General features: G+C 49.8%; 1 protein-coding gene across 4 annotated transcripts in view; it reads left to right on the top strand.

Moving 5' to 3' along the window:
- The window catches only part of LOC144671765 (phospholipase D2-like), a 93,770-nt gene that overhangs the window by 37,397 nt on the left and 37,375 nt on the right, over nt 1–18,998 (top strand). For all 4 annotated transcript variants that reach the window (XM_078533785.1, XM_078533784.1, XM_078533783.1 and 1 more), the window contains 6 exons: nt 1,095–1,240; nt 4,121–4,229; nt 7,019–7,084; nt 10,991–11,049; nt 13,082–13,174; nt 17,280–17,432. In XM_078533785.1, coding sequence (XP_078389911.1) covers nt 1,095–1,240; nt 4,121–4,229; nt 7,019–7,084; nt 10,991–11,049; nt 13,082–13,174; nt 17,280–17,432 — 626 coding nt within the window. The remainder of the gene's footprint in view (nt 1–1,094; nt 1,241–4,120; nt 4,230–7,018; nt 7,085–10,990; nt 11,050–13,081; nt 13,175–17,279; nt 17,433–18,998) is intronic.

Raw genomic sequence — 18,998 nt, 5'->3', positions numbered from 1 at the left:
AATGTACCCATAATATGTTTGTCTAACCCCTTTTGAGTGATTTGTGCCTTTATATCATTATAAAAACACGAGATTATCACAGCAGTGGTTCCTTCTAAGTGAAATGGTGCTCATCCTGGGCAGCAAGATTAAATACAGGCACCACATGATGAACAGTCTTAGATCATGCTACATGGCACAAGATTATCTCGGTGTCCTGGTCAGACTGTGTCGAAGCCGCAGGTCGGAAAGTGTTGAAACTGCAGTTTGCTGACTGCACAGAAAGCCTGAAGGCGTCAGAGCTGTCCGTGCTGCGCTCTGCTCAAGGCGAAAGTGAAACTGAAACAGTGTCGCATGACACACTTCCTTTCTAGTGATGACATGCTGCCGTTCCTTAAAGGCATAAAAACAGAAGATGCTGTAAAAGCTCAGCACATCTGGCAACATCTGTGGCGAGAGAAATGGAATTAACATTCTGTGTCTATATGCCGCCTCCTCAGAGCTTCAGAGCTCTGAAGAAGAGTCATATGGACTGGAAATGTTAACTCTGTTTCTCTCTCCACAGATGCTGCCAGACCTGCTGGGCTTTTACAGCATTTTCTGTTTTTGTTTCATATTTCCAGCATCTGCAGTATTTTGCCTTTACACCTTAAAGGCATATTACAACAAAAGGATCATTTTCTAGATGCCCTATCACTCCTGTCACAGCATCTTTGGAGCTTGGAGGAGTGAGGGGGGTGTTGATGTTCCAAGGAACAGCAGCCAGAATAGATTAAGGAGCAGAATTGGTTTAAAAATAACTGGGGTTAATGAGGTAAAAGTGGAACTAATTTGGATAACTCTTTCAAAGAGCCAGCACAAGCAAGATGGGCCAAAAGGCCTCCAGCTGTACTATATGATTGAATAAGAACAGTGCCAATGGAGAGGATCATGGTGGAGATTTATTTTCGAATCCAAGCAATAATCTGTCTTTAGCAGTGAGGTTGTTGGAGCTGGGGTAACGTTGACTAGAATTAATGCATTTTTGATGGTTGTGTTCCTCACGAGAGTAGCCACTTCTTCCAGCCAAACCTAACGTTTCTCGGTTTTATGACTGCACCCCTCCTCCACCCAAGGTTCGGCCAAACACGGTTTATATAATGAGGATAACGCACGGAGACTTCACATGGATGGTGAAGAAGAAATTCAAACATTTTGAAGAACTACATCGAGATTTGTTGAAGCACAAGTTCAAAATTCGGGTCATTCAGCCCTTAGCCAGGTAGGCCTTGTCTCTCTCTCTCGCTCACGCTCTCTCTCGTGCTTGCGCGCTCTCTCTCGTGCGCTCCCGCTCTCTCTCGTGCGCTCCCGCTCTCTCTCGTGCGCTCTCGCTCTCTCTCGTGCGCTCTCGCTCTCTCTCGTGCGCTCTCGCTCTCTCTCGTTTGCTCCCGCTCTCTCTCGTGCGTGCGCACTCTCTCTCATGCACTCTCGCTCTCTCTCGTGCGCTCTCACTCTCTCTCGTGCGCTCTCACTCTCTCTCGTGCGCTCTCACTCTCTCTCGTGCGCTCTCTCTCATGCGCGCAAACGCTTACGGCTCCTGCTGTGCATAACATGGCTAGAATTGAGTAAAAAGAAAAAGTAGGGAGGTGTTACTATAAGCTGTACAGGGCCTTAGTAAGACTGAATCCAGGGTACTGTGTACAGTTTTGGTCTCCCTACTTAAGAAAGGATGTAACTGCATCAGAATCAGTCCAGGGAATGTTTGCCCAGCTGATTCCTGGGATAGTGGGTGGTTATCTAGCTAGGAAAGGTTGGACAGGCTGGGCCAGTACCTATTGAAGTTTAGAGATCGAGACGTGATCTTATTGAAGCATGTAAGATCCTGATGGGACTTGACAGGGTGGATGCTGAGAGGACGGTTCCCCTCACGGGAAAATCTGGAACGAGGGGGCACCGTTTACAAATTAGAGGTCTCCCATTTCAGACGGAGATGAGGAGAAATTTTTCCTCTCCGAGGGCTGTGAACCTTTGGAATTCTCTCCCCTCCAGAGCAGTGAAGTCCGGATCATTGGGGATATTCAAGGCTGAGTTAGACAGAATTTTTATTGACCAGGGAGACAAGGGTTATGGGGGGGTGGGTGGGGGTGGAGGGGGATAGGCAGGAGAGTGGAGTTGAGACCACAATTAGATCAGGCCTGATCTTATTGAATGGTGGATAGGCTCAAGGGGCTGAATGGCCACCTCCTGCTCCTAATTCTTGTGTTCTTCTGTCATCCCCTGTAAGTCAACAGTGGCTGCGAGTCAAAGGTAGTTTTCTGGTTACAAGTTGGAACACTACCCAATCGGAATTCAGATTCAAATTACCTTTACCCAAGTCCATAATACCCCCGACAAATAATGTAGATAATTTGGTTGTAAGTACATCTAGAATGATATTAAAGCCTCCTGATACTAAACCGAGGGCCTTTGTAAAAGGAGAGGGGAGATTATAGGAGAGCAAGTGATGGGCAAGCATATGGCAAATACAGTTTAGCAAAAAGCACAATGATAACACATCGCAAGTAGTACGATTCTTAAGAGTGGAGGACAGAGAGATCTGAGGGCAGAGTCTGCGGAATGAAATATCAGGACTTCAGTTCATGTGGAGAGAGACTGGAGAGGCTGGGATTGTTCTCCTTGGAGCAGAGAAGGTTAAGGGGGAGATTTAATCGAGGTGTTCAAAATCATGAGGGGGTTTGGATAGAGTGAATAAGGAGGAACTGTTTCCAGTGGCGGGAGGGTCAGTAACCAGAGGGACACAGATTGAAGAGAATCGGGGAATGAACCAGAGTGGGAGATGAGGAGAATTTTTGTTTTTTTACACAGCGAGTTGTTGTGATCTGGAAGGCGCTGCCTGAAATGGCAGCAGAAGCAGACTCAACAGGAACTTTCAAAAGAGGAATTGGAGAAATAAATAGCGGGGCAATGGGGGAAAGAGCAGAGGGATTGGGACTAATTGAAGAGCTCTATCAAAAAGCCAAGTCGTCTCCTCCTGCGCTGCCTCATTCGATGATCCTGCCGTGCTCCCATTTGTTGTGGCATCATTATAACATAATCATTAATAAACCCAAGGGGGAATTCAGGAGAAACTCCTTTACCCAGAGAGTGGGGAGAATGTGGAACTCGCTCCCACAGGGAGTGGTCGAGGTGAATAGTATCGATACGTTTAAGGGGGAAGCTGGATAAACACATGAGGGAGAAAGGAATAGAAGGATAGGCTGATAGGGGGGTAGGAGGAGGTTCGTGTGGAGCAGAAACACCAGCACAGAGCAGATGGGCCGAATGGCCTGTTTCTGTGCTGGAAAGTTTGATGTAATTCTGCGTAGTTGAAGACAGAATTGATGCTTGTTTGAGAAACCTGTCAGTACAAACTGCCGAGACTTGGGTAGAATGATAAAACTGAGTTTTTTGTATTCGTTTGTGGGATGTGGGCTTCACTGGCTGGGCCCAGCATTTATTACCCATCCCTAATTGCCCCTTGAGAAGGCGGTGGTGAGCTGGCTCCTTGAACCGCTGCAGTGCATGTGGTGTAGGTACACCCACAGCGCTGTTAGGGAGGGAGTTCCAGGATTTTGACCCAGCGACAGTGAAGGAACGGCCGATATATTTCCAAATCAGGATGGTGAGGGGTTTGGAGGGGAATTTCCAGGTGGTGATGTTCCCATGTGTCTGCTGCCCTTGTCCTGCTAGTGGTCATGGGTTTGGAAGGTGCTGTCGAAGGAGCCTTGGTGAGTTCCTGCAGTGCATCTTGTAGATGGTACACACACTGCTGCTACTGTGTGTCAGCGGTGGAGGGAGTGAGTGTTTGTTGATGGGGTGACAATCAAGCGGGGCTGCTTTGTCCTGGATGGTGTCGAGCTTCTTGAGTGTTGTGGGAGCCGTACTCATCCAGGTAAGTGGAGAGTATTCCATCACACTCCTGACTTGTGCCTTGTAGATGGTGGACAGGTTTTGGGGAGTCAGGGGGTGAGTTACTTACTGCAGGATCCCCAGCCCCTGACCTGCTCTTGTAGATAAATTTGAGTGAGGGGACAAAAACTGGACTGCGAGGGTCAGCAGAGGAGGAAAGACTGAAACGTTATCTGGAAATTCAAGCTCTGCCTTCCTGTCCATTGATCTGCAGACTGGCAGCAACTCAGGGACTTAGACGGGAGCCTGGAGTTACCATGACAATGCCTGCCCTTCCTCACCAGCCGGAGTGGGCCTCCTTGAGGCAAGCTTCTAGTAAACAGGTAAGTTTAGGCCCTAGGCCTCTGGGCAAAGATAGGAGGTGAAATTAGATGGCTCACAAATTGGGTGATGTGTGTTTTTTTTTTAATTTGTTCATGGGATGTGGGCGACACTGGCTAGGCCAGCATTTGTTGCCCATCCCTAATAACTGGGTGGTTTGCTAGGCCATTTCAGGTCTGAAGTCACACATAGGCCAGACCAGGTAAGGACATTAGTGAACCAGATGGGCTTTTACAACAATCAACAATGGTTTCATGGTCATCATCGGCCTTTTAATTCCAGATTTTTATTGGATTCAAATTCTGCCATTTGCTGTGGTGGGATTGGAACCCAGGCCCCCAGAGTATTACCCTGGCTCTCTGGATTACCAGTCCAGTGGTAATACCACTACGCCATCACCTCCCCAGACTGATGTTCATGACCGTTGACACCAAAGGAACTTGATGTTCTCTGGGTCTATGGTGGCCTGTAAAACCTGATGCGCAATTTTGTGGATGTGGTACTGTGGGAGGGCCGCAGTGCCTGTGGATCAGTACCACGGCACCGTTTGGTTATCGACTGTGTCTCAATGGGTCACGCTCTGGCCTCTGGGTCAGAAGGTCGTGGGGTCAAAACCCACTGCAGGGGCTTCAGGCCCCTAATGCAGGCCTGCACTCCCAGTGCAGGGCTGAGGTGGTGCTGCACTGCCAGAGGTGCCACCTCTCGCATTAGACGTTAAGCCAATGGGTGGATATAGAAGATTCCATCCTGGGTCCAATATTTATCCTTAGCTGACATCACTGAAACTGATGATCTCATTGTTTATCACATTTCTGTGGGATCTTGCTGTGCGCAGACTCGCTGCCACACTTCCTACATGACAACTGTGACTATGCTTCAAAAGTGCTCCACTGGCCGCGAAGCTAACGGGATACCCTGAGGTCGTGAAAGGCGCTATAGAAATGCAAGTTCCTTCAGTCGCTTGGTAGTACAGACCTTGAGTATTGCTGAGAAGAGAGACGAGTTGCCAAAGCTTTCCATCTTGGAATCATCAGGACAAATGCAAGAATTCCAAATTTCAAACCATCACAGCAATTTATACAACAGGAGCAAAGGATGTTGATTGGTTGGGAAGTTGACTCTGATTGGTCAAGGCGTTGCCTTGGAGAAAGCAATGGTGAACTCTAGGTTCCCCAAGCTCCTGGGTAATTCAAAAAAGCTGCAAGGTTTGAACATATTCCTCTTGTTTGCAGAGAACGGGTCCCTGTGTATGAATGTATGTCACTTATAGCAAGTATAAATAAGCCACGTTACCAGCTCAACTGATTATATTTCAAATTGGCTGTTAGTGTAGCTATTAGCTAGAAGCGACATACATTCATACCCGGGAAACCACTCTCTGCAAACAAAAGGAATATGTTCAAGCCTTGCACCTTTTTTGAATTCCCTGGGAGCTTTGGAACCCCATTGTTTTCTCCATGACAATGTCTCAGCCAATCAGAATCAACTTGCCAACCAATCAGCATCCTTTTCTCCTGCAATGTAAATTGTGATTGTTTAAAATTTGGAATCATCGTGTCCTTACAATGCAGAAGGAGACCATTCGGCCCATCGAGTCTTTACTGGCTCTCTGGAAAAGCATTCCACCTAGTCCCACTCCCCTGCCTGATCCCCATAACTTTGCACATTCTCTCTTTTCAGGTAGCAACCCAATTCCCTTTTGAATACCTCGATCGAACCTCCACCACCCTTTCAGGAAGTTCGTTCCAGACTCCAACCACCCTCTGGGTGAAAACATTTTTCCTGACCTCTCATTTACCCCTTTTGCCAATTATTTTGAATCTGTGCCCTCTAGTTCTTGATGCCTTCTTGAGTGGGAACAGTTTCTCACTATTTACCCTGTCCATACCCCTCAGGATCTTGAATACCTCTATCAAGTCTCATCTCAGCCTTCGTTTCTCCGAGGAAAACAGTCCCAACCTCTCCAATATATCCTCATAGCTACAGCTCTTTATCTCTGAAATCATTCTTGTGCATCTCCTCTGTACTCTTTCCAAAGCCTTTACATCTTTCCTGGGCCAGAACTGGATGCAGTTCTCCAGATGAGACCCAACTAGTGTTTTATACAAGTTCAACATGACCTCCTTACTCTTGTACTCAATGCCTCTATTAATAAAGCCTAAGATACTATATGCTTTATTAACTGCTCTCTCAACAAGCCCTGCCATCTCCAATGACCTATATATGTCTACACCGAGGTCCTTCTGTTCCTTTAGAGGCTCTCCCTTTATTTTGCACTGTCTCTCCATATCTTTCCTGCCAAAATGAATCACCTCACACTTCTCTGCATTGAACTTCATCTGCCACTTGTCTGCCCAATCCACTAACATGTCTATATCCTTTTGAAGTTCAAGACTATCCCCATCACAGTTGCCAACATTTCCAATCTTCGTATCATCTGCAAATTTTGAAATCATGCCCTGCACACCACAGTCTAGGTCATTAATATATATCAGGATAAGCAGGAGCCCCAACACTGACCCCTGAGGAACAAACCTTCTTCCAATCTGTCTGAATGAGCGCAAGATGAAAAGATTCAGGAGCGTGTCGCTCTCTCTCCGGCGACACTGACGGTCATTCTTCTTTCTGTTAGCCTCTTTGGGAATGAAGAGGAGAGAATCAGAGGAGGCTTCTTTGTTAACAGAGCGGGAGAGCTGGTGTGAAAATATCTAAACAGAAAAGGAGCAAATGGGGTGAAGGGGCCAATATGATCTCGCGTACAATCCTGAGCTGTTTCTGCTTAAATCTTCAGAAACGCCTGGAAGACTATCTGAACAAACTGCTCGAGAAATCCTTCTACAGAAACTATCACGGAATGGTAACATCAATCCCCTGAGTTCTTCTCCTGATGTCTGTCCTACAATCTTTGTGGGTAACTTTATCCTTCTGAGTTTCCCCCCTCCTTCTCCTATCTGTATTAGCCTCTGAAAAGGACTGGATGCTGCTGGGGCAATAGCGATGTGCCTTTGTTAATGAGGAATCGTGAACTGTGAATCTCTCCAGAACTCACTGGTCCAATTCCAACATTTGACTCACGCAATTGGCACCTTGCCCTCAGTCTGCCCATTATCTTTGAGATCTGACTGTTTTTGCACAATAATTGCCCTTTAAGCCTGCTGTGGAATGTCAAAAGCCCTCATTAGAAGTCTAAGCACCATTTTACCAACATGACATTTTTAATATGTCTGTCTCGCCAAGAAAGGGGACCGGTTAAACAGTGGAGGCCTTCAGGAAGTAAATTCTTCCCAGAGATTTAAAAGTTTCAAATCGTATTGTTTTTTCTCTTGTTCTGACACTCTTATTTCTGTCTTATTTTTCCCCGCTCTTTACTTCCTCCTTCAAACCTGATTTGGCTTTGTCTCACCTCCTCGCTGCCCTTCCCTCTCTCCACTCAGCTCCCTCTCTCCACTCAACTCTCTTACACTCACTCACTCTCACACACACACACACACACACACACCACACACACTCTCTCTCTCTCTCTCTCTCATATTAATTGTCCGTGAACATACATAAATAGGGGATAGCTGGGACACTGGGTTGAGTGGGAGGAGAGCTGTGAGACTGAACAAGTCAATAAGCTCTCTCAATAAAGAAAAGGTCTGTGTCTTAGTTTTGGCTTCACCGAGTGGCCTGGATCCCATTAACATCCTCCCCTCCCCTCCCCTTCTTGCCCTGGCCCCACTATTTCCCACCCACCCCCACACTCTTCTTCACCCTCTCGGTTCATTTCTGAATCCCTAAATCCCATTGGTTGATGAGGTGCCCTGTTTGACTTCTCCATGTCCCAATCAGCTCACATTCCAGCAAGGGAGGTGCAAAAGATTTTTTGAGGAAAATGTTTAAGAACCACATGTCATGAGATCGCGCAGTTCCAACAAGCTCCTGCCCGATTCTCTCTGCTTGGCTAACCTCTCTCTTCCCTCCATTACTGTTTACCCTGCATTCCTGGGCTGAGAGGCCCAAGCTGGAGTGCCCTGGACGCTGGGAGATCCGGCAGATTGAAAATCACCTCCTTTGTGAGATTGTCCTGCGTTTTAGTCCATGTTGCTCTGTCTTTCACAGTTTTATCTAAATGTGTGACCACAAAATGGAAAAGGTGTCAACAGGTGATGATTCCAGGGCTAAAAGACATTGAGGCAAACAACGAATATACAAAAAAGATATGAAGTAGGAGCAGGAGGAGGCCAATCGGCCCCTCGAGCCTGCTCTGCCATTCAATAACAGCGAGGCTGATCAGATTGTGACCTTAACTCTGCCTTCCTGTCTGGCCCCCAAAACCCTCGACTCCCTTGTCAATCAGAAATCTGTCTAACTCAGCCTCGAATATATTCAACGACCCAGCCTCCCTGCTCTCTGGGGCAGAGAATTCCAAGCACCGACAACCCTTGGAGAAGAATTTCCTCCTCATCTCCATCTTAAATGGGAGACCCCTTAAAGGGGGATAAGCACGTGAGGGAGAAAGGAATAGAAGGATATGCTGAGAGGGTGAGATGAAGAGGGAGTAGGAGGAGCAGAAGAACTGACATGGAGCTGATGGGCCCAGTGGCCTGTTTCTGTGCTGGAAGTTCTGTAAATTCTGGTTGGTGGAAGGAAAGGGACTGAAGGACTGATTGATTGTTTTTCTCATGCCCCAGCTCCCTTGTGTCTCTGGTAAGAACAGAGAAAGTGAAATGGTACAAAATAAATGTTTAAATAATGGTGAATTTACCCCAGAGTCCCCACCATTCTGCTCAGTTTAAGTTTTTTTTTAAAAATGTAACGCTTCTGGCAAAACCCTCGTCACTCAGAATGTATTTCATCTTAAAAAAGGCCAAATAATTTGGCTTTCTCAAATCTTAAGAAGTCTAGAAATTAATTTTTGGACTTGAATTGAGGGATAGGGTGAATGTGAGGGTCCTTGAGAGGGTGCGGAGGAGATTTAACCAGAATGGGTCCAGGGATGAGGGATTTTAGCTCCAAGGTTAGGGTTGGGGAAGCTGGGGTTGTTCTCCTTGGAGCAAAAGAGGTTGAGGGGAGATTTGATCGAGGTGTACGAGATGATGACAGGGTTGGAGAAGGTAGACAAAGAAAAGCTGTTCCCATTGGCCGATGGTGCAAAGACTCAGGGATACAGATTTAAGGTTTTGGGCACTGGGGGGAAATGTGAGGAAGAACTTTTTTATGCAGCGAGTGGTGATGACCTGGAACTCACTGCCCACGAGGGAGGAGAGGAGACGATGAATGATTTCAAAAGGGGAATTGGACAGGCACTTGAGGGAAATAAACTTGCCAGGATATAGGGATAGAGCGGGGGAATGGGACTGGCTGGATTGGCGTACAGAGGGGCTAGCATTGGGATCGATGGGCTGAATGGCCTCCTTTTGTGCCATAATGGCTATGAAAGTGGAGTTGAGGTTGAAGGTCAGCTATGATCTTGTAGAATGGCGGAGCAGATTTGGCCCAGTCCTGCTCTGATTTCTTACGCCCGTGTGCTGTCTGTGCACAGCACCAACTGTAGATACCGGAAACGATGACCTTACTGCCCACCACCCTCCACCCTAGCGCTCATCTGCTGCTAAAGCCCTCATTCCTGCCTCCGTTACCTCTAGACCCAACTATTCCAACGCATTCCTGGCTCCCACATTTTACCCTCCGTAAACTTAAGGTCATCCGAACCTCTGCTGCCCGTGTCCTAACTCTCACCGAGTCCCGTTCCTCTATCATCCCCTGTGCCCCCTGACCAATGTCAAGCAATGCCTTGATTTTAAAATTCTGATGCTTGTTTTCAAATCCCTCCACGGCCTCTCCCCTCCCTCTCTCTGTGATCTCCTCCAGCCCCCACATCCCTCCAAGATCTCCGCGCTCCTCCAATTCCACCCTCTTGAGCATCCCCCCCCCGATTCCCATTGCTCCACCATTGGCGGCCGTGCCTTCAGCTGCCTGGGGGCTCTAAGCTCTGGAATTCCCTCCCTAAACCCCCTCCACCTGTCCACCTCACTCCCTCCCTTGTTGCTCAGCATGTGGCACTCTTGCTCTGAATCGCAAGTTTCTGGATTCAAGTCCAACTCCGGAGCAAAAAACAGATCAAGGCCAACCCTCCCGGTGCAGTACTCGTGGAGTGCTGCGTTGTCGGAGGTGCTGTCTTTCAGGCAAGTCGCTGCTCTAATGGATGTAAAAGATCCCATGCTCACTATATCGAAGAGGAACAGTGCAGGCAGTTCTCATAGGTGTCCTGGCCAATGTTGATCGCTCAATCGACAGAAATACAGACGATCTGGTCATTATCATGCTGCTATTTGCGGGAGCTTGCTGTGCACAAATTGGCTGCTGCCTTTCCCACCTGAGCAATAGTGATGATGCGTCCAAAGCTCTTCAACTGTTGTAAAGTGCTTCGAGACGTTCTGAAGCCAAGGTAGGAGCTATGCAAATGCGGGCTTTCTTTTTAAAGGTGCTCTTTAAACCGGCCTCTTTGACCATGCTCTCGGTCGCCTGCCCCTCATATCTTCTTCTGTGGCTCAGTTGCTTTCCAATGCTCCTGTGAAACACTTTAGCGTGTGTTGGCATGTTGAAGGCCCCATGGGGCCACAAGCCGTATTTGTTGTGAAGCACTTGGGAACACCCTGAGGTTGAGTCTGGAGCAGCGCTGACGGTAGCCAACTCCCCCTCGAGAGACGATCCTGGTTTGAAACTTGAGCTGAGATTGGGCTGCTGGTGGTTAACCGGGTTGTTTTTTTAATTTCAGATGGCTTTCCTGGATATAAGTGAACTGTCCTTCATTCACGAGCTGGGTCCAAAAGGCCTGTAAGTGACTTAAATTGTTTAGTCAGTCGAACGACTTGTGAAGAATCGGACAGGTTGGCGATAGTTTTGCCCCTCCCCCACCCCTCCCAACCCCCGGAGCGGTCAGCCTTTTGTATTTGTTTCTTCGACAAAATCCTGTTTTCCAACACCCGTCTTGAGAAGGGAAAGTTTTTCGGGTCGACTGTAGGAGGCGTGCCTGTAGGCCTTAGGCCTTAGGCCTTAAACTGTAGCTCACTCCCACCAGCAGGAGACGGGGTAACAAACCGGGAACCGTTGCCCCCACTGTTTTCACTCAGGCCTTTGACAGGCGCACAACAATTTAGCAGCGGGAGGGCCTGTGTCGAACCTGTGGGTGTCCTTTTTTCCTGACCGGCTCCTTTGGAGTCTCTCAAAGGCGCCAGCGACACTGGGGACAAATCAAAATGGCCGATTGCAACCGCGTCGAGCTGGTCACAACCTCCAGGTACCTGTGGCTCAGCGGGTAGCAGTCTCACCTCTGAGCCAGAAGGTTGTGGCTTCGTAGTCCCACCCCAGAGACTTGAACACGTAATCCAGGCCGAAATTCCCGGTGCAGTCCCGAGGGAGTGCTGCAATGTCGGTCTTTGGGATGAGATATTGAAAGGGCATCCCCCCCCACCCTGCTCTCTAAGTGACCCCATGGTTAAGGGAGAGCAGAGGAGTTCTCCACAGTGTCCTCGAATCAATATTTATCCCTCAACCAACATCACTAAAACATGAACAAAAACAGAATTACCTGGAAAAACTCAGCAGGTCTGGCAGCATCGGCGGAGAAGAAAAGAGTTGACGTTTCGAGTCCTCACGACCCTTCAACAGAACTAAGTAAAAATAGGAGAGGGATGAAATATAAGCTGGTTTAAGGTGGGGGGGGTGGGGGGAGAGAAGTTGGGGGTGGGGTGGTTGTGGGGATAAGCAAGCAGTAATAGGAGCAGATAATCAAAAGATGTCACAGACAAAAGGAACAAAGAGGTGTTGAAGGTGGTGATATTATCTAAACGAATGTGCTAATTAAGAATGGATGGCAGGACACTCAAGGTACAGCTCTAGTGGGGGTGGGGTGGAAGGACTGACAGGGCATTACAGGTATAGATTTATAAATAATGGAAACTGGTGGGAAAAGAAAAATCTATATAAATTATTGGAAAAAACAAAAGGGAGGGGGAAGAAATGAGGTGGGGATGGAGGAGGGAGTTCAAGATCTAAAGTTGTTGAATTCAATATTCAGCCCGGAAGGCTGTAAAGTGCCTAGTCGGAAGATGAGGTGCTGTTCCTCCAGTTTGCGTTGGGCTTCACTGGAACAATGCAGCAAGCCAAGGACAGACATGTGGGCAAGAGAGCAGGGTGGAGTGTTAAAATGGCAAGCGACAGGGAGGTTTGGGTCTTTCTTGCGGACAGACCGCAGGTGTTCTACAAAGCGGTCGCCCAGTTTGCGTTTGGTCTCTCCAATGTAGAGGAAACCACATTGGGAGCAACGAATGCAGTAGACTAAGTTAGGGGAAACGCAAGTGAAATGCTGCTTCACTTGAAAGGAGTGTTTGGGCCCTTGGACGGTGAGGAGAGAGGAATCACTAAAACATGGCCTGCTCGTTATCCAGTTTCTTTTTGTGGGAGCTTGCTGTGCGCAAATTGGCCGCTGAGTTTCCTACAACAGTGATGACACTTCCAAAGGTATTTCCTTGGATGTATAACACTTTAGGCTACCCCAAGGCTGCTGTATCGATCCCATGGCCATCACCCATATCCTAGTCGTAACAGCCTGTCATCCATTTCAGGATCTGGAGGTTACATGTTAACAGAGGGTCAGGGCTCCTGTTACTGCAGAGGGTGGTTACTGAGGTGGAAGACATTGCAAAGCAACATGATCTGGGTGCGCAATGGTGGTATCGTGTTGCAAACTGGTGAATGGGGAGAAAAAATATGTTGGCAAAAGGTTTCCAAGGAGGACGGTCGCTCATGAGCTACAGGGACTGAGGAGCAGCTGACCTGGATTGAATTGCAATGCTCTGTTTCGCAGGGAGGGGATGATTGTGAAGCGTTCTGGAGGACACAGGATTCCCGGCTTAAACTGCTGTGGGCGGCATAAAGTCTGCTACCAATGGTCAAAGAGGTCAGTGGCATTTGGATCCCACGATACGAAGTTCATGAGAAACCATCCAATTCATTTGTGCGCACCGACCCTTTAACTGGCGTTCTGCAGGAGAGAGTCTGGGTGGAGATTTTCACCCGACTTCCCCCCCTCCAATTACCTCGGCCCCTCCCTCACACCCGCCTGATCTGTCCATCCTCACAGGGTACTCATTCCCATAGCCCATTGGACAGTGAATACACTGCATTTGTTAACTGATTGGATAGTCCTTCACCGTCAATCCCATTGGACCGTGAACACCCTGTTCGTTCCCTTCACCATCCATCCAATTGCCTTCCCTCTCCAACACTTCGTAATAATCAATGACCAGTATTTCACAAAAAATAGCTACCTCTTGCATCTAGTGCACACTGCACAGGAGCAGACACTGAGACACACACAGATCGTATAGGGCCAGCCGCGTGTGAATCCTTTCCTCTTCCCTGCTGTATGTACTGTACCAGCGCAGGCTGTGAGGGCAGCGCGTACCAGCGCAGGCTGTGAGGGCAGCGCTTACCAGTGCAGGCCCGAGGGCAGCGTGTACCAGCGCAGGCTGTGAGGGCAGCGCAGGCTGTGAGGGCAGCGCGTACCAGCGCAGGCTGTGAGGGCAGCGCTTACCAGTGCAGGCTGTGAGGGCAGCGCTTACCAGCGCAGGCTGTGAGGACAGCGCTTACCAGCACAGGCTGTGAGGGCAGCGCTTACCAGTGCAGGCCCGAGGGCAGCGCGTACCAGCGCAGGCTGTGAGGGCAGCGCTTACCAGTGCAGGCCCGAGGGCAGCGCGTACCAGCGCAGGCTGTGAGGGCAGCGCTTACCAGTGCAGGCCCGAGGGCAGCGCGTACCAGCGCAGGCTGTGAGGGCAGCGCAGGCTGTGAGGACAGTGCTTACCAGCACAGGCTGTGAGGGCAGCGCTTACCAGTGCAGGCCCGAGGGCAGCGCGTACCAGTGCGGGCTGTGAGGGCAGCGCGTACCAGCGCGGGCTGTGAGGGCAGCGCAGGCTGTGAGGGCAGCGTGCACCAGCGCAGGCTGTGAGGGCAGCGCAGGCTGTAAGGACAGCGCTTACCAGTGCAGGCTGTGAGGGCAGCGCTTACCAGTGCAGGCTGTGAGGGCAGCGCTTACCAGCGCAGGCTGTGAGGACAGCGCTTACCAGCACAGGCTGTGAGGGCAGCGCTTACCAGTGCAGGCCCGAGGGCAGCGCGTACCAGCGCAGGCTGTGAGGGCAGCGCTTACCAGTGCAGGCCCGAGGGCAGCGCGTACCAGCGCGGGCTGTGAGGGCAGCGCGTACCAGCACGGGCTGTGAGGGTAGCGCAGGCTGTGAGGGCAGCGTGTACCAGCGCAGGCTGTGAGGGCAGCGCAGGCTGTGAGGGCAGCGTGTACCAGCGCAGGCTGTGAGGGCAGCGCAGGCTGTGAGGGCAGCGCGTACCAGCGCAGGCTGTGAGGGCAGCGCAGGCTGTGAGGGCAGCGCCTACCAGCGCAGGCTGTGAGGGCAGCGCGTACCAGCGCAGGCTGTGAGGGCAGCGCAGGCTGTGAGGGCAGCGTGTACCAGCGCAGGCTGTGAGGGCAGCGCAGGCTGTGAGGGCAGCGCAGGCTGTGAGGGCAGCGCAGGCTGTGAGGGCAGCGTGTACCAGCGCAGGCTGTGAGGGCAGCGCAGGCTGTGAGGGCAGCGCGTACCAGCGCAGGCTGTGAGGGCAGCGCAGGCTGTGAGGGCAGCGCCTACCAGCGCAGGCTGTGAGGGCAGCGCGTACCAGTGCAGGCTGTGAGGGCAGCGCGTACCAGCGCAAGCTGTGAGGGCAGCGTGTTCCAGCGCAGGCTGTGAGGGCAGCGTGTACCAGCGCAGGGTGTGAGGGAAGCGCGTACCAGCGTGGGCTGTGAGGGCAGCGCGTACCAGCGTGGGCTGTGAGGGCAGCGCGTACCAGCGCAGGGTGTGAGGGAAGCGCGTACCAGCGTGGGCTGTGAGGGCAGCGCGTACCAGCGTGGGCTGTGAGGGCAGCGCGTACCAGCGCAGGCTGTGAGGGCAGCGCGTACCAGCACAGGCTGTGAGGGCAGCGCGTCCCTGTCTGATTTGAATCTCCTGTGAACTCGCTGGTGTCGATTGTAAGATCAGTGAGCCCTGGATCAAAGTCCTTGATTAGATCGGGAGGTTAGTTCAGAAGTGAAACCCACTCTTACTATGACTACTCTAGCTTGTAATCTGCTTTTTTACATAGCATTAGCAACACAGGAACAGGCCATTCAGCCCATCTGCTCTGTGCTGGTGTTTCTGCTCCACACGAGCCTCCTCCCACCCCCCTCTTCATCTCCCCTATCAGCCTATCCTTCTATTCCTGTCTCCCTCCTGTGTTTATCCAACTCCCCCCCTTAAATGTATCGATACTATTCACCTCAACCACTCCCTGTGGGAGCGAGTTCCACATTCTCCCCACTCTCTGGGTAAAGGAGTTTCTCCTGAATTCCCCATTGGGTTTATTATCTGTATTGGGCACAGGAGGAGGGCCATTCGACCCCTCCAGTCTGTTCCAGCCACTCAACGGGTTCATGGCTGTTCAGGTACCCAGCTCCCTATATCCACCCCGTGTTCCTTAATCACTATGTTAACACATAAAAATCAATCTCGGGCTTAAAATCAACAATTAACCTAGGATCAATTGCCATTTGCAGAAGAGTGTCAAACCTCTCCCATCCCATCCTTGCAGAAGCGTTTCCTGATCTCGCTCCGGAGAGGTAAATTTTGAACTCTGTCCCCTGGCCCCAGACTCCCCAAGCAGCGGAAATAGGGTCGAGAGAGAGAGAGGAACTATCTGTTCCCTGTAATGTCCTCATTCCAATTGAACGGTATCAGTGCGTTCTGACTTAAAGTGGCTGAGTAAACCCACGGCTTCTGGTGGGGAGGGGAGAGGGGGGTGGGGGGAAGCCAAGCAGAGAGTGTGTTTGACTTTTGTAGTTTATTGTTGAACGTTAAGATTTTTTGGGTTTTTTTTTTTAAGTAACCGATTCTGTCCTGTCACAAATTTATTTAAGAGAGATCAGAGCTTGGCAAAGGCTTTCGACCTGAAACTGCATCGCGTGTTGCATCTACTGCCAGTTCAGACAGGATGGGCTGAATGGCCTCCTCCCGGGCCATTAAAATCCTGTGGTCCTGAAAAGTTCTATCAAATTCCCCCTTTAACGTTCTAAATTCCATGCCTGAGGGTGTAATGTTGCTTCACATTTTACTCAATGTTTCCCTTGTGTTTTTGCTGCTGTCTTGAGTACTCTCCCACTTTGACATTGTATGTAAATCTTGGAATTCATATTTAAAGCAATTCTACTACATGATTGTAATAATTCCCCAGTTTGCGTAAATGATGAACAACAACGATTGGAGCACTCATCTCTGTGACACCATTTTCCAATCGGTCTGGGTGAATCACTTCAATCGCCAACTCTCTCTCTTTGCTACTGATTTATCATTTTTTAAAAATATATTCGTTCATGGGATGGGGGCATCACTGGTTATATTGCCCATCCCTAATTGCCCTTGGGGAGACGGTGGTGAGCTGCCACCCTGAACCGCTGCAGTCCACATGGTGGGCTCGGCCATTTTAGAGGGTATTTAAGAGTCAACCACGTGGCTGTGGGTCTGGAGTCACCTGTAGGCCAGACCGGGTAAGGACGGCAGATTTCCCTCCCTAAAGGGGCATTAGTGAACCAGATGGGCTTTTTACAACAATCGATGATAGATTCATGGTCATCATTAGATTTTTGATTCCAGATTTTTGTTATTTGAATTCAAATTCCACCATTTGCCATGGCGGGATTCGAATTCAGGCCCCCAGAGCATTCCCCTGGGTCCCCGGATCGCCAGTCCAGTGACGATACCGCGACGCCACTGCAGGCGGGATATTCTGGTCCTGACCCCAGCCGTGATCGTCCAGTCCCGCCGAATGGGCCTTTGGCCGGGCTGCCGAATCTCCCACAGCGGGAATCGGAAAATCCCGGCCTACCTGTCTCCATTGGCTTCTTTCATCATTTGTTTGAAGGTGCTGGATTGGCTGATAGTTAAAATATTTATCCCCGGCGCCGCTGAGGTTTAACCCGTCCTGTTTTCCAGGTGGATTGTCATTAAGGACTCCTTCCTCCTCTACATGAGGCCTTCGAATGGTGTCATCTCCTTCGTGCTGCTGTTCGACAAGGGGTTCAATGTCCAGGTTGGAAGCAAGGACACAGGCACAAAATACGGAGTGATGATCGAGAATTTGTCCAGGTTTCAATCTCTTGTCGTCTTGACCTGCTGCTCCGGTCTGTCTGTTCGCCTTTCCAGGAGTGGGAACAGGAGCTGGGAGGCCACTCTGCCCCTTGCGCCTGTTCCACCATTTTGGATAGTTCACGGCCGCTCGGCATCCTAACTCCTCGCTAAAAGCCTGACAAAAATCCAAAGGGGGTTGACATTTAAATCGATGACCTCTTGTCAGAGGTCACACAAGGTGACGAAAGGTCACCAACCCGAAATGATAACCCTCTCTTTTTCCCTTCCCCACCGGTCTCACCAGACCTGCCGAGTATTTCCTTTTTTGGATTTCCATCGCCTGTGGTTTTCGCTTTTGTCAAAAAGAAGTCGAAGTTGATTTTGAAATTTTCAATTGCCCTCAGCCTCGACAGCCTTTCAGGGAGAGTTCCAGATTTCCACTCCCCCATCTAAGTAAACATAACGTGTGGGAATTCAGCTCCCTGAGCCTCCCCCACCGTTTAATAAAGGTCATGATTGATCTTCTCCCTCCAATACATTTTCCCACTCTATCCCCGTCCAAAAACCGATCGATCCCAGCCTTGAATCTACTCGTTGACTGAGCATCCACAACCCTCTGGGATAGTTTCCAGAGGGCCACAACTTCCTTCTTGAGTGAAGACATTTCTCCTCATCTCAGTCTCAAATGACTTGACCACCTTATCCTGACCCTCTGGTGCCTCGCTGAAACTCTTCAGCCATTCACATGACATCCCCCCCAAACGGCCTGGCTATCATTTTAAGTTCTTTCCCCTTGTCCTGGACTCCCCCAACCCTCCCCACCTCCCCCCAGGCTACCCCACCCCCTACCAGAGGAAATAGGGTCGATGGAGAGGAACTATCAAATCCTCTGATTGTTTTAAGCACCTCAATCCGATCACCTGACTCAAAGCGGCACAATTTGTATTTTTATATCTCCCCCGAATAATTTATTTTTTAACTGAACGGCCAAGAAAGCAGCCAGAAAAATGTACAACCGGAGGGAGATTTGCACCTTGTCCCCTTAAATATCCATCATCTTCCCATTTTTCTCCTTGCTGTGTATGGTTGAGGTCATTATTTTGGCTGGAAGTTCAAAAAAAAAGGAATAAAAGTAGACCATTCGGCCCATCGAGCCTGCTCCACCACTCAATATGATCATGGCTGATCTTGGGCTTCATCTCCACTTTCCATCCCACTCCCGATATCCCTTGATTCTCCGAGAGACCAAAAATCATATCTCAGCCTTAAATGTATTCAACGATGGAGAATCTGCAGCTCTCTGGGGTAGAGAATTCCAAAGATTCACAACCCTTTGAGTGAAGAAATTTCTCCTCATCTCAGTCCTAAATGATCGGCCCCTTATCCTGAGACTGTTCCCCGTGTTCTCAATTCCCCAGCCCGGGGGGAACAATCTCTCAGCGTCCACCCTGTACAAACCCCTTCAGAATATCACATGTTTCAATGAGATCACCTCTCATTCTTCTAAACTCTCAGAATCACACAGTGCAAAAGAGGACCTTCGGCCCATCGAGTCTGCACTGACACGTGAGAAACACCTGACCT

The sequence above is a fragment of the Cetorhinus maximus genome, chromosome 34 (assembly GCF_964194155.1).
Source record: "Cetorhinus maximus chromosome 34, sCetMax3.hap1.1, whole genome shotgun sequence".
Taxonomy (NCBI): domain Eukaryota; kingdom Metazoa; phylum Chordata; class Chondrichthyes; order Lamniformes; family Cetorhinidae; genus Cetorhinus; species Cetorhinus maximus.
This window is presented reverse-complemented; position numbering and strand designations above follow the sequence as displayed.